At 42.0% G+C, this 24,671-nt stretch overlaps 1 protein-coding gene across 1 annotated transcript in view; it reads right to left on the bottom strand.

Moving 5' to 3' along the window:
- The window catches only part of LOC116688452 (solute carrier organic anion transporter family member 3A1), a 28,788-nt gene extending 4,906 nt beyond the window's left edge, over nucleotides 1-23,882 (bottom strand). The window contains exons 1-8 of the mRNA XM_032514504.1: nucleotides 23,472-23,882; nucleotides 19,364-19,823; nucleotides 2,910-3,008; nucleotides 2,404-2,673; nucleotides 2,129-2,293; nucleotides 1,760-1,958; nucleotides 656-791; nucleotides 283-455 (exon numbers count right to left, since the gene is read on the bottom strand). Of these exons, the coding sequence (XP_032370395.1) occupies nucleotides 283-455; nucleotides 656-791; nucleotides 1,760-1,958; nucleotides 2,129-2,293; nucleotides 2,404-2,673; nucleotides 2,910-3,008; nucleotides 19,364-19,823; nucleotides 23,472-23,771 (1,802 nt within the window). The 5' untranslated portion in view covers nucleotides 23,772-23,882. The remainder of the gene's footprint in view (nucleotides 1-282; nucleotides 456-655; nucleotides 792-1,759; nucleotides 1,959-2,128; nucleotides 2,294-2,403; nucleotides 2,674-2,909; nucleotides 3,009-19,363; nucleotides 19,824-23,471) is intronic.
- Nucleotides 23,883-24,671: the final 789 nt, after the last annotated feature.

Below are 24,671 nucleotides of genomic sequence, written 5' to 3'. Positions count from 1 at the left end.
GCCACAAGTATGAAAATATGCCCCAAATTGCAATAAACCAGAAGTAAACTTTACTATATACAGTAGATACAGATATGCATAATTTACTTTATGTTGTAGCTGTACAGTTAGGAGAATCTTACAGTACAAGTACAGTGCAGTAATGCAGTAGTACAGTAATGTACCTAGTTCCATTCCACCCCTGTACCAGAGATGACTGATGACTGAGTCGCCTTTAAGCAGCCAGACAAGTCAACAGCTCCCTCTTGTGGGCGGTGTGTGAGTAGCCACCGGTCTCCTTACCTGATCAGGATGATGACAGAGGGTGTCTGGGCCATAGCTCCGATCATGCTGCACACACAGATAACACAAAGGAAGGTGAGGAAGGCCTGCTGACAGCCTGGACTGGGACACTTCCCTGGTAAAGCCACGGCGTCTTCACTGCTGCTGGATATACACGTGCAGCCGGTCAGGTTCTACCACAAAGACAAAGAAAGGAGAGCAGAATGTAGGTGTCCCCCTGTAAATATGGAGATGTAAAGCAGATCTGCTCTACTCTATCTATGTATGTATGTATGTATAATGTGCTTCTAGTCTCTGCCATTTAGTTCAGGCTCTCCTGGGTCCATGTCATCATGATGGAGCTCACTGAGTCAGGGTTGCCCTCTACACTCACTGGTTTGGTGCAGCCGGCGAAGCAGGCGGAGAGGTAGGTGATTCCATTGGAACCACAGACAGGGCTCACTGACGCTGTGTAGCAGTTACAGTTGTTGATGCACGCTGACTCAGGTCGCTGCCAGGAAAGCAATGTCCTGTGGAGGAGGTCAAAGGTCACGTTAGGGAATATACATACAGTATGTCCAACGTTCACATCAAGTGGAAACAACCACAGGAACTATGGTGACAATCAAACACAACTTTTTTTTCCTTCTCACTTTTGTATCACCTACATTCAATTTAAATAGTAAATAAGCACTTGATTATATCAGGTATTCTATGGGCTGGGCATTCAACCATTGCACATTAACAGATTTTTTTCTCCAATGACGGCCATTCAAATAAAGACTTGATTATCCACCACCCGCGTCCTGGCGTGTCCCAGAAGCGTGTGAGAAGCGTGTGAGAAGCGTGTGAGAAGCGCCTTTCTGCTCCGCTAATAATATGCGCGAGCTGGGCACAAAGTGACGCAGCGAGAGAGTCCAGCTAATCAACACCTCAACAACACCATGGACGACGAGGGACTCATCTTGAACAGCTGAAAATCCAAGTCACGGCACAAAGTAACCAGGGAGGGAAATACAAATGTTTCTGACTGCTGTCAAATGCATAACACTGGAATTTTAAGGTTTCAACCCAAGTGCAGTGCGATTCAGTGTGAAATTATATTTTAGAGCAAAGTTAACACACTGAATGTCTGTCATCTGTAATTTTAAACATCATATTAAAGATTGCTGATATTTTACTGTTAATGTACAATTATTGTGAGGAGATCCATAGATAACATTTTGTCACTCATAGTGACAAGAATGATAGTTTTTGGCTAACTCAAAGTCTCTTACACAAGACTTGAAATCTGCATTAATACACCAAGCATTAATGTAAACAGAAATGGTATCAATGCTAATAGCTTTAGCTACTGTACATCTCAACAAAAAAAGTTGCAATCCATTGCATTACTTTGAGTATTTTAGCATTTATTTAGCATCTATCATGTAGTGCAAGTCATGCGTAAAATGGAATATGTTTCTTGAAAAATGCATCAGTAGGTTTGGATACTTACTCGTTGCCGTAGGCTACAGTAACACCGGCGACAGGGCCAGTGTCACAGCCCAAGAAGAGAAAAGAGACGTAGCATGCAGTGGACACCAGGTTGACCATCATGGCCATGCGCACAGCGCCCAGAGCTGACAGGTTCAGCTTCTTCACCAGCAGCCCCCCCAGGAAGATACCCAGACAGGCACAGGGGATGGCTGTCATACCTGGGGAGGAAAAGACAAGGTTATGTTCCATATTTCCAAAGTCATTTACTGGGATCATCCTTAGAAAGGGTCTATGCGCTGCACAAATGTGGTCATTGTATTCCATTTTTGTTTAATTGTAAAACATGAAAAGTTTGCCCCCCACTAGGACAAGATTAAGATCCGCCTACCTAGCAGCTGATTGGCTGAAGAGGTGGTAAGGTTGAACTGCTGCTCCAGGTATTTGCCCAGGAAGGCCGCAAAGCCAGCAACCACCGCGATCTCCATGCAGGCTGCCAGCGTGATGCAGCTGAACACCGGATTGGACAGAAGGTGCCGGGTTACCCGGGGGATCACTGGGTCAATAGAGAAGAAAAAGCATGATTTTTCATTATCCAAATCTAATGTTATATTTTGAATTTTCCTTTTTTCCTCAGTCCCTCCTCCCCTCCGTGCTTCTCCTTACCTCTCAGATGCTCACAAACCGAGAGTCCGCTGTTCATATCGAAGCCATGAATGGCCCCGTTGGGTTTCGAGCCCTGGTAATCCATGGTCAGGGAAGAAGGCAGCATGGCCTGCTCACTCTCCCCCCCACCGTCCATGTCCTGCTCGTCCAGCGCCTGGGGGAAGCCGAACATGAAGAGAGCCGACAGGAAGAGTAAGGCACCACAAAGGAGGAAGCCGGCCCACCACGCCCCGATCCAGCGAGGGTCATCTGGGGTGATGTCCAGCTTACCTGGACAAGACGCAGGGACATTTACCACAGTGAGGGGATGAGGAATGATGGCATGAGATGAATTTTAATTGATCAATGTGAAGAAATTGAAATATGTTAATTATTTCTTAGTGTTTCTGTTGTGGTATAATACTGTAGTATTCTTAATAAATATAAATACAACTATTACAATGAAAATGAACCCAATTTAAGGATACATCTAAAGAAATATAAAGGAAAACGAAGTGCCAACTCACTGGTGTCAATGAAGACCGCATCCACGTAGACTTTGGTACAGACAGAACCTAAGATGAAGCCACAGGCCGGACCGAACACTAATGTTGAAAATAAAATACCTGCAAAATAGAGAGAGAGAGAGAAAAAAAGAGCGTGAAATAGAAATCTCACATTACATCAAAGGAGTCATTTACGATGGAATGGAACAGCTGTTAAATCATGTATTTTACTTTAGTTTATTTTCAGCTTAGCTGTACAGTGATAAGAATACTTCAAAAATAAAAAATCTACCCAGTCCATCAACCAGAAACTAGAAGCCAAGAAGTGAAGAAGAAGAAGAAGAAATGTAAGAGTGAACACACCGAGTGCATTTCCCCTGATCTTTCAGCAGAGGGCAGCACTGTATCTAGACTGTAAAGGGTCTGTTCCTAAAGCCCTTTATTGAATCCGTGCTAGCATGGGGCTTCCTATCACACGTCTGTTGTTAAGTCCACTGACCGGAGATGAAATGTATTCTATTCAAGGAACAGATTAAGTATTGAATTCGTGCCAACAGACTTTAAATTTCATCAGTGTCATGTCTCCCACTGGCAGATTTATTCACTGTCACTGTAATATGCGGCTCGTAGGTTTCACAGCGTAATTGATCTAAGACTAGATTATCTGGCAGGATCATAAATAATCAAACAGGAAATGAGTTCTTAGTGTAAGAATAGCTGGAACCACTGACGCACCAGCTCTGGTTGGTTTTAATAGGCAATAATGGCCACTGTGCAGGACTCTGTGTGTGTGTGTGTGTGTGTGTGTGTGTGTGTGTGTGTGTGTGTGTGTGTGTGTGTGTATGTGTGTGTGTGTGAGCTCTCAGTATACTGATTGACTGAGAGGGCCAGTCCATCTTTCTGTGAAGGATGTAATGATTGTAATAAATCTTTATTTTTACATGGTCCATTTCTAATAATAAAATCTCTGTAATACAGTAAGTCAGAGAGAAAAATGGTTTCTACCAGCCTTTTTTTATTTCAGGTCGCCATTTAAAAAGCTGTTTCAGCAATAACAAAATATTTCATCCAAAATATTTTTTAAAGAATTTTGGGCCATTTTTGATTCCCTTATTAGAGTTACACAGAAGAGAGGTTACAGAGAAGAGGGGAGAGAGAGAGAGAGAGAGATGAGGACTACATGAACCGGGGTTCGCAGGGAGCCACTTCCATAATTCTTTTGACAGATTTGGGCTCTTTCAGTGCCACAGACTCCCAAATATTCATAATTAGTACGTCTAATCATAACAGGCAGAGGCCTCAATCCTAACCACACAACATATACATTTGTATTCTCATTAATAAAGGTGGACTTGACAGTTTTGAGAAAATTTCACAAAATTGTCAATTAAGAAAGTGAATATAAGAAAACCAGATGTCAACCTGTGGAGTTGTGGCCTTGACGTTTCTCAGTACGAGCCCAGCCGCTCTGGGAGCATAGCTTAGTGCTAAACGCTAATGTTAGCGTGCTCACAAAAACAATGCTTAACGGCTAAAAGGTATCAGGTCTATTGTTTACCATGCTCACCATCTTAGTTCAGCATGTAAACCTTTGGAAATTAGCTCGAAACACAAAAACGCCATTGGTTTTTCAGGCATTTGGTCATAAACCAAAGCGTGGAACAAATAAAATATGTGACTTGATGGCGCTAGAGAAAAGGTTATTACAAAAGGTGGTGCGTTTGGCTGAACATACAGCAGGCGTTGCCCTACCCGGCTGAAGGATATACTGTATACTCAAGGCCAAAGAAAAAGGCTAGGAGAATCATTAAGGATCCAAACCACCGGGGTATCGGCCTTTTCTCCCTGGTGAGATCAGGAAGAAGGTACCGGAGACACCAGGCCAGCACCGAGAGGACAGAAACGGACAGACTGATAGGTTGGACTCATCCTCTGGGGTCCAACACTGTCCACGCCGAATTCTACGGCAATCCATCCAATAGCTGTTGAGATACTGCCGACAAAAGGCCATCGCCACAGGCAGTAGTCTTCTACTGCAGTAGCAGTAGTAGTAGTACTGACATACACGGCTCACAGCAGGGAGCAACGGCAGTTCTACCCATCACTCAGTAGATCAAAATCAAATAATTTAATAAAAACAAAAAATAATACATCTTTTAGAGGTAGGAATCACTAGAGGCCCTAACAATATAAAATCAGGATTTTTATGTATGTCCTCAAAGGAAAACGTTGTCAAAATGTGCTTTATCTAAAAGATGAATTTCTTTGATCATTTCACTTCACTTTTGATATTTCTTTTATCATTCTAGCACCAAAACGTTAGATTCTCATACATACTCATATTGATACACTATTATACACTGTATTGATTTCCCATCTACACCTCTAACACCTATGCTGTACTTCTACACACTAAACTGTGACACCAGACCCGGTCACTCTGACCAGTAGTCTCCCTCTGTTGGTCAGATGCATTATGGTCCTTCAGCAGCGTCACATGCCAGTAGGGCTGAATGTGAAGGGGACAGAAGGTCTGGGTTAGGGCAGGGCCACCTCAACAGCCTACCAATGAACCACACACACACACCACACACCACACACCACACACACACACACACACACACACACACACACCACACACACACACACACACACACACACACACCACACACCGCAGTGAACCAGTCAAATCTAATGGCTCCCAGCCAATGTTATTTAAATATTCCAAAGCTCCATATTTTTAAATTTTGGGCACAATCTACTTTACCATGTCCCCTATACATGGGGATACCCCCCCCCAACCGGCCCCATCAGACAACCAAGAGCCTGGGTCTGTCCCAGGTTTCTCCCTAAAAAGGAGTGTTTCCTCGCCACTGTTGTAAATGCTCGCTCTTGGGGGAATTTCTAGAATTGTTGGGTCTTTATAAATTATTGAGTGTGGTCTAGACCTAATCTGTCTGTAAAGTGTCTTGCGATAACTCTTATATGATTTGATACTATAAATAAAATTGAATTGAAAATAATGTAATAAGGTAAGAGCCTGGATTCCATCACAGGGAAACAGCTGATGAGAGTAGCAGCCATCAGCATGATGAATGAGAACTACCGAGGCTTAGAGCCCTGCTGCTGGACCCCCATCAGGCTGGACCCCCATCAGGAGACGCAGTCAGGACGGACGCCGGTCGGCTGCTTGGACTCAACCCTGGGGACATCTAAGCCGTCTCCCCGGAGACAGGGCTGAAGGCTCGAGGCAGTGAGACAGTGTACTGTAGTAGTGAGGTCCATACAGTAAATATGATATGCAATATTCCAGTACTGGATTGGAAGTGTGCTCAAAGCGTTAACTTTTGTCAATATTTGGCACATTGCTGCATAAAACTGTACAGCTCTTCCATTTTAAAATCAGATATGCATTTTAACATATCTCTATATTTCATTTTCTATTATGTGTCTTGACTGTTGCACTGTGTTTATAGTTATGCTCCAAAACACACACCATAAAACATCTTCTGATTCTGATCTGTCTTTCTGATGAACGAAAATTGTTTGATGATACATGTTCTATATTAAATAAATAAATCTAATATTTAATATTAAAAAATAAATTGTAAATAATACAGTTATGTTAAATAATAATTAGCTTAATAAAAATATTTTGAATCGAGTTGACACATGGACTGATTACGGAATTAAAAAAGTATACCTGGCAAAAGAGTGTAATTGTTGCTTAAAATTGTGATTTGTATTACAGATTGTGACCTTCAAGAACTGCTGTTGAGATTAAAAAATTACAAATTGTATGGGAGTATTAAGTTTATTATATATTATATCCAGATGTATTCAGTGTGACCAAAGCCCAGTCATTTCTATCCTCAAGTTGTCTTAACTTATAAAATTATACACAGTTGTGTTGCAGTAAAAAGCTCAAAGCGTGATGTAATATGTAATACTAATACGGAAAGAAGTATCAGCATTGTGCTGTTAAATTAAATGTTGCGTGGTAATTTGTGAAAATTGTGCAAACAACAGCAACCACGGCAACAAATTTTGGAATTTAAATTTGTACTCATTTTAAAATAAATTAATTATGGAAAGCAATGCTTCTGATTGCTTATTAAAGGCAGGATATTATTTTTTTTATAATATAATAAATAATAATATTTTTTTGGTCCAGAATAATTTTTACCCTAAATCATCACAAGGACAATCTATTTAAAAGGTGCTTAAAAGGTTTAAAGGGCAGCGAGCGTGTTGGAGGACATGGAGGAATCCAAGCTGACTGGTCCACTTAACATTCCTGGATGGGAGAAAAACCTGCTCTGGTTTACTGGCATTTCTTTAAACCAATCCCAATTGTCTTGGGCGGGGCTAAGATCTGGACGGAGCCACGGTGCAGCTGCTAAATAGTCTCAGGAAGGAACTAGTTTTGGTGGAACATGGGTAAATTCAGAAGTAGTTTTAGTCGTCAACAGAAAACTCAGATTGGACAGGTAGTCTAGCTAGCTGTCTGGATTTACCCTGCAGAGATCTGAGGACCAGGTACGCATAGTCCTCAGATTGGACAGATAGTCTAGCTAGCTGTCTGGATTTACCCTGCAGAGATCTGAGGACCAGGTAACCATAGTCCTCAGATTGGACAGATAGTCCAGCTAGCTGTCTGGATTTACCCTGCAGAGATCTGAGGACCAGGTACGCATAGTCCTCAGATTGGACAGATAGTCTAGCTAGCTGTCTGGATTTACCTGCAGATGATCTGAGGACCAGGTAACCATAGTCCTCAGATTGGACAGATAGTCTAGCTAGCTGTCTGGATTTACCCTGCAGAGATCTGAGGACCAGGTAACCATAGTCCTCAGATTGGACAGATAGTCAGCTAGCTGTCTGGATTTACCCTGCAGAGATCTGAGGACCAGGTACGCATAGTCCTCAGATTGGACAGATAGTCTAGCTAGCTGTCTGGATTTACCTGCAGAGATTGAGGACCAGGTAACCATAGTCCTCAGATTGGACAGATAGTCTAGCTAGCTGTCTGGATTTACCTGCAGAGATCTGAGGACCAGGTAACCATAGTCCTCAGATTGGACAGATAGTCTGGCTAGCTGTCTGGATTTTCCCTGCAGAGATCTGAGGACCAGGTAACCATAGTCCTCAGACTGGACAGATAGTCTAGCTAGCTGTCTGGATTTACCCTGCAGAGATCTGAGGACCAGGTACGCATAGTCCTCAGATTGGACAGATAGTCTAGCTAGCTGTCTGGATTTACCCTGCAGAGATCTGAGGACCAGGTAACCATAGTCCTCAGATTGGACAGATAGTCTAGCTAGCTGTCTGGATTTACCCTGCAGAGATCTGAGGACCAGGTAACCATAGTCCTCAGATTGGACAGATAGTCTGGCTAGCTGTCTGGATTTTCCCTGCAGAGATCTGAGGACCAGGTAACCATAGTCCTCAGACTGGACAGATAGTCTAGCTAGCTGTCTGGATTTATCCTGCAGAGATCTGAGGACCAGGTAACCATAGTCCTCAGATTGGACAGATAGTCTAGCTAGCTGTCTGGATTTATCCTGCAGAGATCTGAGGACCAGGTAACCATAGTCCTCAGAAATCCGCCGGAGGTTAGAATGCCAACACAGAGACAGAGGAAGGGGACGGACATCGTACTTCCAGTGAATTTCCAGCGGCAACGGAGCAATCCGGAAAGTGGAGCATTGTGGGTATAGACTATTTTCTACGTGCTGGGTCTGAGGGCTGTGGCACTGACCACAGGCACAAGATAAAGGTCGAGGCAAAGTTATACAGTCCTGCTGGACAACAAACTAATGGAAGATTAGTTTAATTTGACTCTGCAGCCCTGTCCCGCTGCGTCCCGTGGACACTCTTCCACGTCCACGCAGAGCTGTGCAGCGTGCTGACCCAGCCATTTGGAAAGGACAGGAAGAGACACTCAACGTAAGCCGAGAGCTTGGAGAGGATTTGATAGCTCTTTCTTACTGTGAGGTTGTATAGCTAAGTGATTTTATCTCAACCTGACACAGATTTATTCATAAAACATTCGTATTATTTTGAACTTTTTTGTTGTTGTAATTTTATCCTTTTAGCGTCGACCCATCCTTCCTTTTTTATTACAAAGTGTGTTGATTAGATGTGTATTCATTTGTATGTCCTTTGTTTCTCCTGTCAAAGCACTTTGTAAACTATTGTTTTTAAAGGTGATATACACATAAATGTATAGTTATTATTATTATCATCATTATTATCATTATTAGAACATGTCCTGAATATATTACTTTCAATATTAAAAGTACAATTACACATTGATTACAGCACAAACACACATGTACAAACAAGCACAATACATATCTAAGTATGGATGGTTTTTGATTGGTTATTAATGGTTGTTTATTATTTACTATGAGGAGTACATGATGCCAGGGAGAACCTTTAACACTGCTCTGTGGTTTTAAATGCAGAGTCCGGTTTGTGGTGAGTCCACTGTGATGATCACATGACACTATACACAAAAATGAGCAGGAACGTGTGCCCTATGTCATCCAACACAACAGTCTCTTGCTGCTCATATGGGGAGGCAGAAATCTAACAAACATCTCACAGCGCAATCATACGCAACATCATCACCAGGACAACCTCAAGAGATCCAGTACACAGCTTGGACACAGGGCCAAAACAATTAAAGCGTTAACATATCTTATTTATTAAAGGACTGTTGTTTGGATTGCATTTCAATCAGGCCCCATAGTAAGACTGAGGTCAGGAGTCCAGTGTCCCCCTACGCACCCCCCTACACACATTTCTTTTCCGCTATATAAATAAAAAATTGAATTGAATTTTCAATAGATAAAAAAAAAAAAAAAAACTCCACAAGACATTCCATAATTCCTTTTTATTATTGGATTTCTCCTTTTGTTTTTACCTCTGGCAAGGAGGTTTTGTGTTGTTGATCCAGGATTATGGGAAAGCTACCGGCCGATCTACATGGAACCTGGTGGGTGGTGTGGCATGGGCCGAGGAAGAACCCCTATTACATTTTGGAGGGGAGTCACCGGAGGGATCCATAAATTATTTTTTACTTCTTTTAACTTTGCGAGATGGGGCGTTTGTGCTGCCTTCATGTGGTTTCACCATAATAGGAAAAATGTGTTCCCAACTGGGAAAGTTCACACTGCATTAACAGTGTGACATAAGGCAGAGGTCTGCACTCTCCTTCTAGTTCTTTCATATTTAATTAAGATTATATTTTGGGCTCTGTGCCTTAGTTCGTGAGAGCATATGGAGACAGACAGGAAAGGGGGGGAGAGAGGGGACAACATGCAGCAAAGGGCCGGGGGTCAGAGTTTACCTGATGGGGCCCCTGCTGAGGACAGAAGGTGCATGCTCTACCAAGTGAGCTCCCGGCGCCCGTATTGTTCTTAGTTCCTTTGTTAGTTTATTTGATCATTTATATTTTCTGGAAACTTATTTCCCAGTGTGAGGGTCCAAATGCTGTAATAATGTTTCAATGCCCTCTTCTTGCTGGCTAAAATATATTTTGGTCAAATATTTTTGTGTACTCAATATGCTTAATTTTACTCTTGGGATCAATAAATCTCATCTTAAACTAATTCATGTTTTGCCCTAAAAGAAGTTATTTAAATGTACTGAGTCTAAATATGGCAATCAGTTTATAAATTACAACCATGTCTATGTTTATAATTATGAAACATACAGTAAACTCCCCCCAGGGAGCTTAAAGACCATGATATCAGTGTCCTCAATGGGCAACTACAGACCTGATTTCATGGACCATGGGGTTCTAGTTCCCTGTGGACTGGTGGTTTGTGTCCAGATACAGGTTTTCAGAGGGCCTGGCGATGTCAGAGAACTGAGAACTGCTAGTGGGCTTCACCACTGATAAGCAAAGAAAACAGGCTACACCCTCCTACAACCCGGTAGCTGCACCTGATTCGTCGAGCACTTCATTTGGGGCCGTTTTCTCCTGGATTTCAAAACATAACGGCAACTTTCTCCTATTTTTGTACGAAAACAGTTCACCGGAATGTGTTTCTGAAAACGTTTTATGCGACAACGATCAGTTGCCCACTCTTCATTTGCATTTTGATTCAACTTTATGCAAATGAGGAGAGCGCGACTCAATGTCCCGCATCTCCAAAGTCCCCGCGACGCTACCAGAATGCATTGCACGGCTGCTCACATAGACAATGAATGGAAAGCAGGGAAAGGCTCAGCAGTGCTCACGTAAGTGTTGAAACCAGGGATGTAACGAGTAATGTAAGAAGCAGCACTAAACTGAATTGTATAGAGTTCTTTAGGCTCCTTTTTCTCATGTTAAACAGCAATTTTGTATTTGTTTATTTCACATTAATGTTTAATGTGTTTGTTATGTAAGCACCAATCACCAAGGCAAATTCCTCGTAAGTGTAATTGACTGTGGAAATACACCTTTTGCTGATTCTGATTGAAACAACAATAAAAATCACTAAAAATGATGTAGTGTTCATAACGGTAAGGATAAATGGTCATTTTTGTTATTGTTACATTTACATCAAGTGATAGAAAGCAAGCTTAACATGATGGTGATGCCCGTGATCGGTACGCATGCTGTGATGAATGCAGCCCAGGCAAGGTCATCCTGGATGAGACAGGGCTCCTCTACGTGGTCCCACTGCCAGCACATGAATAATTTCTCATTCAGACTCACATTATGGCACGGTTCAATCACTGGCACTTTGTATCTTGGCAAAGGTGCTCCTAAAAGGTGCACATATAAAACAAGCTGTGCCGGTCGGAACAGACAGTGTGTGCTGAGTCAGCGTCCATTCCTTCCTCTGCTGTCCTACGGTGGAAGAGTAATAACTCCACTGGAGTAAAAACATTTTTGCTGCAGTGGACTCTCAGCCTCACAGCGCTTCATTACACGCATTACAGCGATGAAAAGGGTCTGAGATTTGAGGCGGGGAGGGAGAAGCTGACCCAGCGGCTGCAGAGCTGGACCCCCCTGGCTCAGACTGCTCTTTCTCTTTACTCTTCTGTTATGTGCTATGGGATAGTGTACTTTACAGTCCTGCACTGTAATGGGGTGTATTGTTGATGACATTTAGTACTCTGCAGCAGACCTTAAACATTTATCTTTAAGTTTTCCAGCCTGGACTTTTTGTGTGTTCACACAATAATGGGAGGTTCTAACTGCTATGTTCTGAACAGCAAGTTGTGTTAGTTTGTCAAAGATTTTAAAAACCCGACAACCTTTCTTTAAAGCACTGTTAGAAGAAGTATACTGTTAGTCTGACTGACTACACACACAGCTGAGGGTTCACAGCTACACTAACGCTACAGACAGTAGGGTTGTGCTTTAAGCAAAACGCTAAAGTCTGCATGCTGACAGGCTCTCAATGACTAACACTGACATGCTGATGTTTAGCAGGTATGTTTATTAGTTCATAATCAGTCAAGTGTTAGCATGCTAAGACCCGCCAACTAGCACTAAACACAAAGTAACGAGCTGATTTTTGAAGTATCGTTCTCAGAACAAAGCACAGATAAAACATTTGACCTCATGATGGCGCTCCTCTGGGCATCATGCATATCCATACTAAATGTCATGGCAATCCATCAGTTGATGAGATATTTCAGTCTGGACCAAAGAGGTGGACTGACAGAAAGGCCAACTTTGGCCTCCCTAGAGGCATAGCACTAGAGCGGCTAACAACTAATGTGTTTAAGTGTTTTTGCAAATTCATTTTGACTTCAAAGAGCAATTTTAAAAAGAGAAAATTTGCTTAGCTGACACGGCAGACAATGGTAACGCATAGAAAACAATAAAAACTGGAGGCATTGACCCTACTGAGTCTTTACACTATAGAGTTACTGTGGTGCTCATGGAGGCCTACACTGTTTAGCAAAGGATTGACATCTTCCATTAGCGAGATACCAACATGTCCACAGCACCTCATACTGAACCTCATAAGGACCTAAAGCAAAAACTATGTGGGGCTCCATTAACGGAAAAAAGGCAAAGAGCATGTATACTGTAATTTAATAGCTGCTTTTCCGTTAGAGGCCCTGAGGGCAGTACAATAGATCGGAGGATTAGTTGACTTTGTCTGGGGTATCAGTCAAGCAGTAGACAGCAATCAATAATCCAATTACAATGCAGCTTGGACATTATCCTGTAGTCAACAGAGCTCAGGAGCAGGTCTTTCTGTGGGACGCCATTTTCTGGTCATGTAAACCAAAGGTAAAGTCTTTAAATATTAGAGAGACACACACACACAAACACACACACACACACACACACACACACACACATACACAGACACACTTGTATTTCACTTTACATTTGAGCAATCGCAAAGTGCTAAAGAGCATATAATAATGCAATTAATCAAAAAAAGTCAATAATTAATTAATGAATTGCTCCACTAACTTATCCTCTAGTGTCACCATGAGATTGCCATTGTGACTGAAATCAAAGCTTTACTTTGTGTGAATTGCTAACTAGAAAATGTTAGCATGCTATCGTGCTAAACCAAGATGGTGGGAATGTTGTACTAAACATAAGCAAGGTAACATTGCCTTTGCGCTCACGTTAGCATGCTGACTTTAGCATTTAGATCAAAGCACTGCTGCTGTGCGTAATGCCTCCCAGAGGCATGGCTGTGTGACTCCAGACACACACACCCTGCTCTGCGTTGGTTGTGCTGCTGCTACCACTTTGAAATCTATTTGTCAATTTTCCTCTCATCTGCCAGAAGACACAATGATCTGGTGGTCCTCTGGTTGATTAGGACTAACATACACATAGAGAGAAGTAGGCTACTGGACACTAAGTAATAGGCTGCATCCCTGCAACAGATCCATGACAGGGCATGCTGGAGGGCATGCGCCATGAAAACATGGGTTTGCTGGTTTGTTCTTGAGTATTCCCAGTGTCCACAATCTCTCATTCAGCCAGTATTGATCCATGTGGGGGGAAGATACGTCCACAACAGAGCAGCCTCTTCTTCTATCATATCAGAATCAGAATCAGAAATACTTTATTGATCCCCAAAGGGAAACTCTGTGTTGTAGTTGCACAATATTATAAATAGAGTAGAAATACAAGAAATAAAGAAATATAAGGAATTGGATACGTACGGTATTTACATAAAGGAATGTTATTATACATTATTTACATAATTCACATGCTTTGTTACTGAGCTTGTGGAGAGCAGAGGCTTTAATATTTCATCATTTGTTAGATGTTTTCTAAACAAGTCCTAAGTGTTTCCCTATTCAGGGCTTTTCTTACAATGTCACCACGTCTTCACGTGTCAAACTCGTCAAACACAACCATCGCCTTGAGACTGGGGAAATACTAGGCAGCACATAACATGTATGTACTGTGTAAAGACCGGGCTCCATGTATTTACCCAACAGACCACGCAGCAGTCACATTGTAGGAGGTCACCATGGCAATCAATACACCTTGATTAGAAAAAAAGCAGGTTAAAAAGATTAATTGACTATATGTAAGTGTCAAAGGAAGAAGCGTGGGGGATGTCATGGAAAAGACAATTCCTCATGGACAGGGAAAGGCTGCAGTGCACTGAGACAGAACTATGAGGGGCCAGCAGGGACATTATTCACAATTACCTCACACACATACAAGTGACATGCTCTCACATACACTACTGAAATGCTTTCATACACACTACTGAAAAATGATACGCTGACATACTACACTGAAACCTCACACACAGACAAGTGAAATGCTCTTTAACACTTTTTAATGCTTTCATATACTGTACATTACTGAAAGGCTCTCACACACTGCTGAAATGTTCCCATATACACTTAGAAAGTGAAGTACTAGCTTTTTTATATGATAGTGATAATCAATAGTGTGTGAGAGCATTTTACTTGTATGTGTGAGGTAATTGTGAATAATGTCAGTTATTGTCAGTTATTGACAGTTGCAATGTTACCAAATCAGAGTAAATATTTCAGTCCAAAATGCAATGCGTGCAAATTTCCAAACTGCAAAGAGTTGAAGAGTGTAAATAGTAACAAACAGTGGTCCTTTTCTTTAAGGACTGCAGTTAAGACATGTCCTTGGCTGACTGACTAGCCTGTCAGATCCAGTCCATCACAGGGCTAACATAAACAGACACAATCAGACTCCTTCTTACAGCCACTTCGGACTCTTAAAGTCAAACTGAAGCCACGGTCATTCCTGTCTGCTGTCAAAAACCATGACGTTTGACTTGTTAATATTTTGGCAATGGTGGTCAATCGCAACTTGATGAATTACCATGAAATTTTGAACTGTACTGTCATTTTCAACCGAATGTATCTGAACTGAACGTTTTTGGAAGAATGGAAGAAACAATCAGGAAGAACATGCTCCACACAGGAAGCAGGAAGCAGATCAAAGCCAGGACCCTCCCGATGACGCATCACTGATAACCACTGAGCCATGTGCTGCCCAACTGATGTATTGTACAATGTTTCTTTTCTATTATTATTTTAGTTACATGTATTCTACAAAAGAAATTTTAGAGATGTTAAATGTTTAGAGCTGATGGCTTGTCACGTGGTCACGGGGGCGATGCACACAGTGAAATCCTTTAAAGTTTTAACAATAGCAAAGAAATATCAAGTGTAATGTCTAACATCAGGCGTCTGGTATGAGCTGGCCTCTAGCCCTGTTCGGGGGTATGGTGGGTTGTTGTGCTAGCCTTGTTTGTCCTCCTTCCTCTCCTCCTCCATCCCTTCCTCTCTCATGTCCTCCACTGAGAGGTCTGCTGACAGAGACGGGACAGGTCAAAGCTGCATGGACCAACCCGCCAAGGCCTGCACTCAACTAGCCACATGGTACGTACTTATACTTTCTTATAGTGCTTTTCTTCCTCCCATTATAATAATAAATGTAATTGTATAGCAAATTTCATACAAGAAATGCAGCACTACGTTTACATTAGGGAATTACATAAAACGAGCATAAAAACAGGGAATCAATTTCAAATAAACTATCATTAATAAGAAATGAAACACACCTGACAACAGCAAAACAAGAATAAAAAAAGATAAGAAACGAAAGATGAAGGAAAAAACTTAAGATGGAAGGTAACCCCCAAAGAATAATAAAATGATTAATACAAATAATACTGATAATAATAAGAATAATGAAGGTTGAAAGCTTTATAATCAGGTCCCATATCAGTCTTCCAGAAGATGAACTCCAGTTGTTCTTTGACTTATTGATGCATCAGCTCTTTCATCTTCAACGTGATGGTGATTTAACTAGTATACATTATCATATAATAATTGAATGTCTTACCCAGCTATAAAATTTGCAATCGAGTGTTAACCTCCATAACAGGAGATGCACAGAAATGGAATTCCAGGCCCGATATTAATGACCGATAATGACAGATACAATACCAATAATCTTTCCTTTGTAAAAATGTGACGAGGACAATACCTCATTTTTTTAGATTGACCAGTGCATTTTCCCACTGGCCGCATCATTTTTGTAACTAAATTGATGTTAACCAACCATTGCATGTTATTTGCAAGTTTTTTTGCTTTGTCCGTTCAGTCACACAGGAACCAGAGCTTCTGTAAGAAGAAGATGTTAGTACTGGCTGCAATTCTATTATTAAAAAGAAAACATTTTTGCATTTATATTCTCATTTTAGGAATGGTGGGAGTCTGTGTCTCATTCTCTCCCTCTCCTAGATGGAGCGGTGCTAGCAGGTCGCAGGAATGGCCTCAGTGCCTGTCTCTGTCCTGTTGCCTTGGCAACTTTGGCCGACAGCTTGTGATGTGGGGCATGTCGACCTTTTGGTTTCTGCTGGGAGTATAACTGCAGTCCTATGCTGTTGACCACTGATCACTTACTGAAGTTGGGAATAAAGGGCTTTGCTCAAGGGCACTTTGGTGAGAAAGGGCAGGATCTGACCCACAATTCCCCGTCAACCTCAACAATACAGGACATATTGGCTCTCAAATTATTCTTCAGCAATCTTGTGTTTACAAGGCTGCTTTTCTAACCTTAAAAAGACGGTCCTTTTGTTGCGTAATACCCATGGCACATAGAAGCCAGTGAATACTTAGCAATGTGGCAGTGACTGACACCATTCAGCAGGGAAGAGCATCAAACTGTATCGATGGACACATGCATCCCGACACACATAACTATCATGTTTACCAGCCAGGGATGTGTCCATCCACTGGCCAAACTCATTATCTGAGCAGGACAAAACCGTCAATACTGCCCATGTTTCTGGACCTGTCTAATCCACTAATGACACAAAGCCGTAAAGTTTCTGTCTTCTTTCTTTAACCAAGAAGAAACTGTGTGCACTCGCCCATGGACGGCTACAGTAGTATGCATTTCTTTAGATTAAATCAGCAAAAGTGTGCAACGCAGTGACACCAAGGCACATCCATGTATTTACGATATACACACACACACACACACACGTGACATGACACTGACTGATAAGTTGACAGTGATAGTTTAGAGTATGGATCTATTAATGATATACTCCTTGGATTTAAGACAATAATCCACAGTAATCCTGCAAGGAGGACCTTTTTTAGACTTTTCCTTCACCTCAGACACCTTTGAGGCTGGTGGGGATTCAGTGATTAAGGAGCACATCAGAAGCATGAAGGCTTAGTGGGCTCAGTATTATGCGTGTGAGAGGCGCCCGGGCCAGCCTCAGCTGACCACTCTGGTCCAGCCGGGTTCTGCATCTATCCACTTCTGACTTCTTGCTGTCTGTTCGTTTGAACATCAAAATGTTCATCTTCTTCAGTAGATGTAAGCTATTACTTTCCTTATTTTAACCTGTTTCAGGGATTTGATATATTTGTTTAAAGTGTTCACATTTATAATTACAGTCTATCAGAGTTGGAGTGAACAGCCTGGGAAACCGACGGTCGCAGGTCTGATTCCCTTCTCCAGCTACAACTTCTAGTATTATTACTTCAACCTTGCTGCTACTTATTACCACTGTATGCAGTGGTATTTTTTGAATTAATAGGTTAAGTTATATTTTAGGTAAATGAACTAAATGTGTATTAGTTTTCTGGGTTTCATGCTCTGTGGTTAAGTCCCTGGTAACAGTCATCTTTCCCTGTTAGAGTACAAGGTTCAGGTTTTAGTACCTGCTCGTTGCTCCTCATAACAATAGAACTGGTCTGAAGAAGAGCGTTGTTGTAAAATGTTCTAATCATATAGTCTCACTCAATAAGCAGCTGGCGCAGCAGCTAACAGCTTCCATTTCTCACAAGTATTTTCTAGAGAAAATGCACATACAAGAGTTATGTATGTCTGTATTGTTTTCAACTGTAGATGTCTTATTTCCAAATGGAATTCTTCTTCTATGGTTTCTACTCCTGACGGCCTTCCGAGCAGGTCTCTGACCAGCGTGAACCATTTCAGCAAATGACATCGTAGGAACGGTTTCCTTGTTCTACACATTGTGATGTGCAGTGCAAAAGCATTAAACATGCTAAGTAAAAGTAAAATCTAGTCACAGCTCATAATATCCCAAACAATCTGATGTAATTCTGGTATCTCTTTTATTAACTACAGCCTAAAACCTGGCTGAGCTCCCACCCCTGCTTTCTCTTTTGTGTTCATTGCTGCGTGTGCACCTGTCAATAACCACGTGTTTAACTTATCATCACAAAATAAGATTCATTGAAGTAAGATCACTTATAAGATTTTGGTGAATATAATATTGTAATCTTGTAATTCTGAAATGAGCCTATGTGTTAATTAGGACAGTTGATCATTTAGTGCACATTCAAATGATTAAATGTCACAGTCATGTTTCAATTATGCCAACATAATCATCCCACTGGCGTTGATAGATATTGTGATTGTACGGATTTTATTATGCCATTAGCCTTTGGTTCTTATTACTTCCAGTTAACTGGGACGTGAGTCAGCCAAATGCTAGTTGTTGTTTAGGATCTTTTAATTGTTTTTTTTTTTTATTGCCAGGACTGGTTCTAAATAATATTCTTCATTGATTATTAGTTGTCAATTTTAGCTTAGCCAAAGCCTGTGTTTAAAAAACAATATTATTTTCAACATATTTTATTTCACTTCACCCGTTCACTTCATCTTCTGTAGTCAGGTTTCTTTGAGTGTACTGGAATCTGCACCCAGTGCCGTATTAAACAGCCTTTGAGAACATTCCACATTTTATTTTAATAAGAGTATATATAAAACATATCGGCATCAGGCCGAGGTCTGTGGCCAAACACACAGTTCATCATTAAATAAATAGTTTACCATTTTGGAGAGTAAGCTTATTTCCTTTACTTTCAAGCTGGGAGTTAGGTAAAAAGATATACACAACTTGTGAGCTCTAAATGTGGAGATAACGCCAGCAGGCCATTAGCTTAGCTTAGCATCAAGACTGAAAACTAGACTCCTATGCTTTAGTGCTACTCACCTATATACAGCGAGGAGTCCTTCCTGTGGACATGGTCATCGATGTAGGACACTCCCAGAGGCTGGACCGGTGTGGCTCCGATGCCGAGCAGGACCTGGGCCCCGATCAGCAGGAGGTACATCATGTTGGTGTTGGCTCTGTTGCCACATTTAAACCCAGAGTCTCGGTTTTCTGACCTGGTGGTGTTGGAGCAGACGTCCCTGCCGTCCTCGGCGTGCCACGAGTCCCCGGCCTCGTACTCATACTGGTGAGTCAGGAACTCCGGCAGGGCTGACAGCAGGGCCCCCAACGCCATGACGATCCCGCCGCAGCCAATCAGTCGGGGTCTGTGGGCCTTGGCGCCAAAGTAGCTGACAAACAGGATGAGGGCCAGGTTGCCGATCTCGAAGCTGCTGGCTATGACACCCACATCTGCACTCTGGAGGTTGAAGCGTCTCTCCAGAGTGGTGAGAACGCTTACCTGGAAGAGAGAGAGAGACAGAGAGGAGAGAGAGAGAGAGACAGAGAGAGACAGAGAGAGAGAGAGAGAGAGAGAGAGAGAGAAGAGAGAGAGAGAGAAGAGAGAGAAGAGAAGGAGAGAGAGAGAGAGAGAGAGACAGAGAGAGAGAGAGAGAGAGAGAGAGAGAGAGAGAGAGAGAGACAGAGAGAGAGAGACAGAGAGAGAGAGAGAGCAGCCATTCAGGACCACCAATGACATCACGTCAACCAATTAACTTTTTAATGCAGCTTTAAACACTTGATTTTATAAAGATATTATTAATGTATTGTTTCTACACAATGTTTTGCTGTACCAACTAGGGCAATATATCAATATCATAACAATATTGTGAAAAGAGATATGGTAAGTTTAGTTTTTTCCTGGTTTTAAAGGCTAAATTACAGTAAATGGATGTACTTTTCTGAACTCACCAGACTGATTTAGCTGTATTATGATTTGCCTTAAACAACTAAGTCATTACATCCACATTATTGATGGATATTTATCTAAAATCTAAATGTAAAGATATTTTGTTAAAGCACAAATTTTCAACCCTATAATATTGTTGTAATGTTGACATTGAGGTATTTGGTCAGGAATATCGTGATCTGAGTTTCTCTATATCACCCAGCCGTGGTACCAACCTGTCAGAAGTATAACATATTTTATATTTTACGCTCCATTTAAATGTGTGTGTGTTGAACAATAAGTATGAGCATTAGACAGCCATCTGCCACTCAAACCAACAACAGCTTCATCTCAACTCCTCCACCCAAAACAACCCTGAGGCTAGCCTGATGCCAACTTGGGAAAAAGGGATATGTGCATGTGTGTGGCTTTAGGCAAGAAACATCATGCAGCTGTTATGAAATTAACTCTTACTAATTATGAAACGGACACAAACACATTGTACCAGCTGGGTTCTGGGTGTGTGTGAGTGATGAAGTGGCCAGGTCATCTACAGACCTGATGATGAATGGTTGGTCGCGAGTTAACTCATCCACAGCAAAAAGTACAGAATAGGCCCCGAGACTTTATGAAGCACTTCAGATAAAAAGGAGACTTTAACCTTTACTGTGCAGGTAAAATCAAACGGATCATGTATAATATCCATTCATTGTTTTTCTGTATTGCTTATCCTGTTTCTCATGCCACACCTAACTCCATTGAAAAATCAGACAATTTCTTGTTGTTTTTCAAGCAATCACCAAAAAGGGCTACAACTATTATAATTATTCAAAAATGTATCTGCCAAATAATTGATAAATTGTGTCTTTTTTTTTAAACGCCACACATCTCCTTTCTTCCTACTCTTTTTTTTCTCACCAACGGTCCACCATCAGCCACACAAATATTCAATGTGCTACCCCATGAATCAAAGAAAAGCTTTGAATCCTGACAATTGAGAGGTTGGAACAAAGCAATGTTTGTCGTTTCTGCTTGAAAAATGACTTCACTTTACTGCGATCTCACGAGCTTACTTACAATCACAGACGTGTGTGTGCTCTCACATATACTTGATGTCTGCACACGCCACTGGCTGGATGGTTAGAGGACAGCGAGTCTAAACAACGGGGTGAAGATTTACTCCTGCGGTCCTACAAGATTTATGTCTGGCCTCATATTGGCTGCTGGTGAAGAACAGCCGATCCAATCCACTCGAGTGTTGACAGACAATACAAATTGTTGTAGATCTTTAAGGTGCTGACACACCAGGCAGACAGCGAAGAACTGTGGAGTCTCCTTACGCCGCCTGTGTCTTGGTCAAAGACTACAGCCGACAGACAACTGCTATGTACGTTCTGCTCTTCATGCCAGCAGGCCCCTGTATTACATTCATCATTCAAAAAGGGGAAAAGCATATTCAAACCTTTGCTATGATACATTCAATAAAACAGCATCTGCCTGAATCACGGAGCCTGCAGTCCCTCTATTTCACTCAAAAACTTTGCAACTTTAGAAAAAATTGGACCAACCATCTCAGCACCTCTGGAGAACTCTGAAATGAGTAAACCTGCCCATCTCAGTTTGATGAATATAGCCATAGGGGGTTGCTATGCAGGTGCTGCTGTGCTGACAGGGAGGATCTTCAGTCGTTATAGCATTGCTGTCTTCCAAAGTTTTACTTTTTATTTGCAAAAAATAATGTGCTATTGAAAAAAGGGAGACTAGAAACAGCGTGAACCAAGAAAATGTCTGAATTTAAACGAGACAGAATAAAATATGATGACAATCAATATTTTCTATTGTGGAGGATATCAGTGTTTTTACAGTGCGTTTAGCTGCAGCGGGATTTGCTACAGGTGCACTTTTGGTTTGGGATGCTGCTTTAAAGGAGGAAGATCCACTGCAGTCTTCAAGCTAAACACTAATGCACTTCAAATTTGCGACTGGTGCAAAAACCATTAAAACCAACTCAGTTCTGCCAAGCTGCAGTATTCACCAAACATCACGAAAGAACTTTTTTCTTTTCTAAACGAAGCATTTTCAACAGCTCTAGTGGGAAATATGGCGGTGTGCATGACTTCATCCTTGAGATCATCTCATGTTGTTACAATACCAGTGAGGACTTTTGTTTTTTTTCTCATCCAAACCAGCAAGAAAACGCGTGTCCGTTGTGAAGAATAAAATGAAGCTACTGAAACCGCATATGTGCAATTATTTATAGTATCGGGAGTGTGCTGACACCTTTCAGGGGCTTTGGCTTTGATCAGGCGAATGATAATACTGATTCAACTGTCATCTTTCATATTGATACAGATGTACGGTAAGTGGTTGGACCAACTCTGACTGATGTAGTAGAGCACACACATGCAGTAACAACTGGCCAAACCACAAACAGCTGTCATTCCCCTCACTGCTCTTCAAGACTGATTCATCACATAGTGCAGGGTTTTTAACCAGGTTTGCTGTTAGGGAAGATTCTTCAATTTCACCTCTGCATCTCTGCATGAAATCATTATTATGTTTGTGATTATTATTAATTATAATAATAATACATATTCATTTTATTGGCTCCTTATCTGCTCATCTACTGAATGGAGTGTTCCTCTCATGTTGTTGACATCAATCTAAAGATATCAATGCAGCACATATTGGGAATGCAGTGGAAATGAGCAGATACTGAAGAGAGGCTTTTATGAAAATACAATTTGACGTATTGTCGCTTCTGTTGTGGTGATCACGTCATCTCCTAGGCCTCTCCTCCAGTGTCAAAGACCCCCCCTGCATTACTGAGGCATGCGGGTGCAGAATGGAGCCGAGCCGGCAGGTTGACTGGACCTCCTGACCATGGTTTCGTAACCTGCTCTCCATCAGACCATCCACGTACGCAGATCACATTCTCCAGCTACGGCGTGCAGCCTACGGCCGCTGTGACGCGCTTTGTGTCATGCAGATGGTGCATAGGCCTGATAGATAATACGCAGCAAGCCATCAATCAGTGAAAGCACCGCGTCCCCTGGTTGCTGGAGGATGTGATTATTACCGTATTATGTGATCAGAATAATGTGATTATTAACCGCATCGTTCACTGTCTGCCTGTTTGAAGGGCAGCGTTAACCCCCGGTTCTATACTGGGATACGAGAAACGCTGTGTCCACGGTGGCTGACTGTAGTGTAGAAACTCACCAAATAGGCGCCCACGGTGCCCTGTGCCAACATGAGCGCACATTCCGACACCAGGAAAATCTTTATGTTAGAAAAACACGAGGTCTTCTTCTGATTGTCATCCTGCTCCGGGTCGTCGGTGCTGCTCCGCTCGGTGCAGATCGGATTTTTAACCTGCATCCTTCGGCTCAGGCTCCGGTCGGCTTGGACGGCATGAAAGTGAACGGCTCCGGTCCGGCGGAGAGCATCTGGTTCTACTGACGAGCTGCACTGCAGACGAAGTGCAGACCTCCTGTCAATAGCCCGTCTAGGCTGGGACATACAGCGAGAAATACTGCTGTCCACTCAGCATTACGCACCGTCAGTCAGCGACCTCTCTTCACCGCCTGTCCAGCCAGTGCGTATCGGCTACATCACATTTAAATACGTAAGCTACGTCCATACCCCCCCCCCCCCCCCCCCCCCCCCCCCCCCCCCCCCCCCCCCCCCCCGGTGGCTGATATGGGTAATTGCATTGTTTCAAAAATTTGCGGAATAATTAGGCTAGGCTAACATTGGCATGACCAGATAGTGTATACATATTTTAAATAACATTAAACAACTATAGATTGGTAGGTAATACATCTGATTTCATATTACATATTTTTTTTAAGTGACAAGTAGCTCTCACCTGAGACCATTGTCCACGCATATGCAAGACGCCAATAAGGAAAGTTCCTGTTGCATTGGTCTGGACATGTTGCCATGCCAACGTTGCAATAAAGGTTGCCTAAATCCCATGTATAGCTGTGTACGGTGGCCGACAGGGTTCAAACGCCCTGCCATTTAACAAAACACATGCAAATGGTCAAAACTCACGCAAATTAAGAAAACAATTGTATTTGGTTGTGTTGTGTGTATTTGGTTGTGTTGTGTGTATTTGCAGCACATTTGTGTATTTGGTTGTGTTGTGTGCATTTGGTTGTGTTGTGTGTATTTGGTTGTGTTGTGTGTATTTGGTTGTGTTGTGTGTATTTGGTTGTGTTGTGTGTATTTGGTTGTGTTGTGTGTATTTGCAGCACATTTGTGTATTTGGTTGTGTTGTGTGTATTTGGTTGTGTTGTGTGTATTTGGTTGTGTTGTGTGTATTTGCAGTGCGTGTGTGTATTTGGTTGTGTTGTGTGTATTTGCAGCATGTTTGCTAAATGCTGCGCATACATTTTGTCAAATTAATGAAGTTGT

The sequence above is a fragment of the Etheostoma spectabile genome, chromosome 1 (genome assembly GCF_008692095.1).
Source record: "Etheostoma spectabile isolate EspeVRDwgs_2016 chromosome 1, UIUC_Espe_1.0, whole genome shotgun sequence".
In the NCBI taxonomy this organism is placed as follows: domain Eukaryota; kingdom Metazoa; phylum Chordata; class Actinopteri; order Perciformes; family Percidae; genus Etheostoma; species Etheostoma spectabile.
Note: the sequence above shows the minus strand (reverse complement) of the source record. Positions and strands in the feature narration are given on the sequence as shown.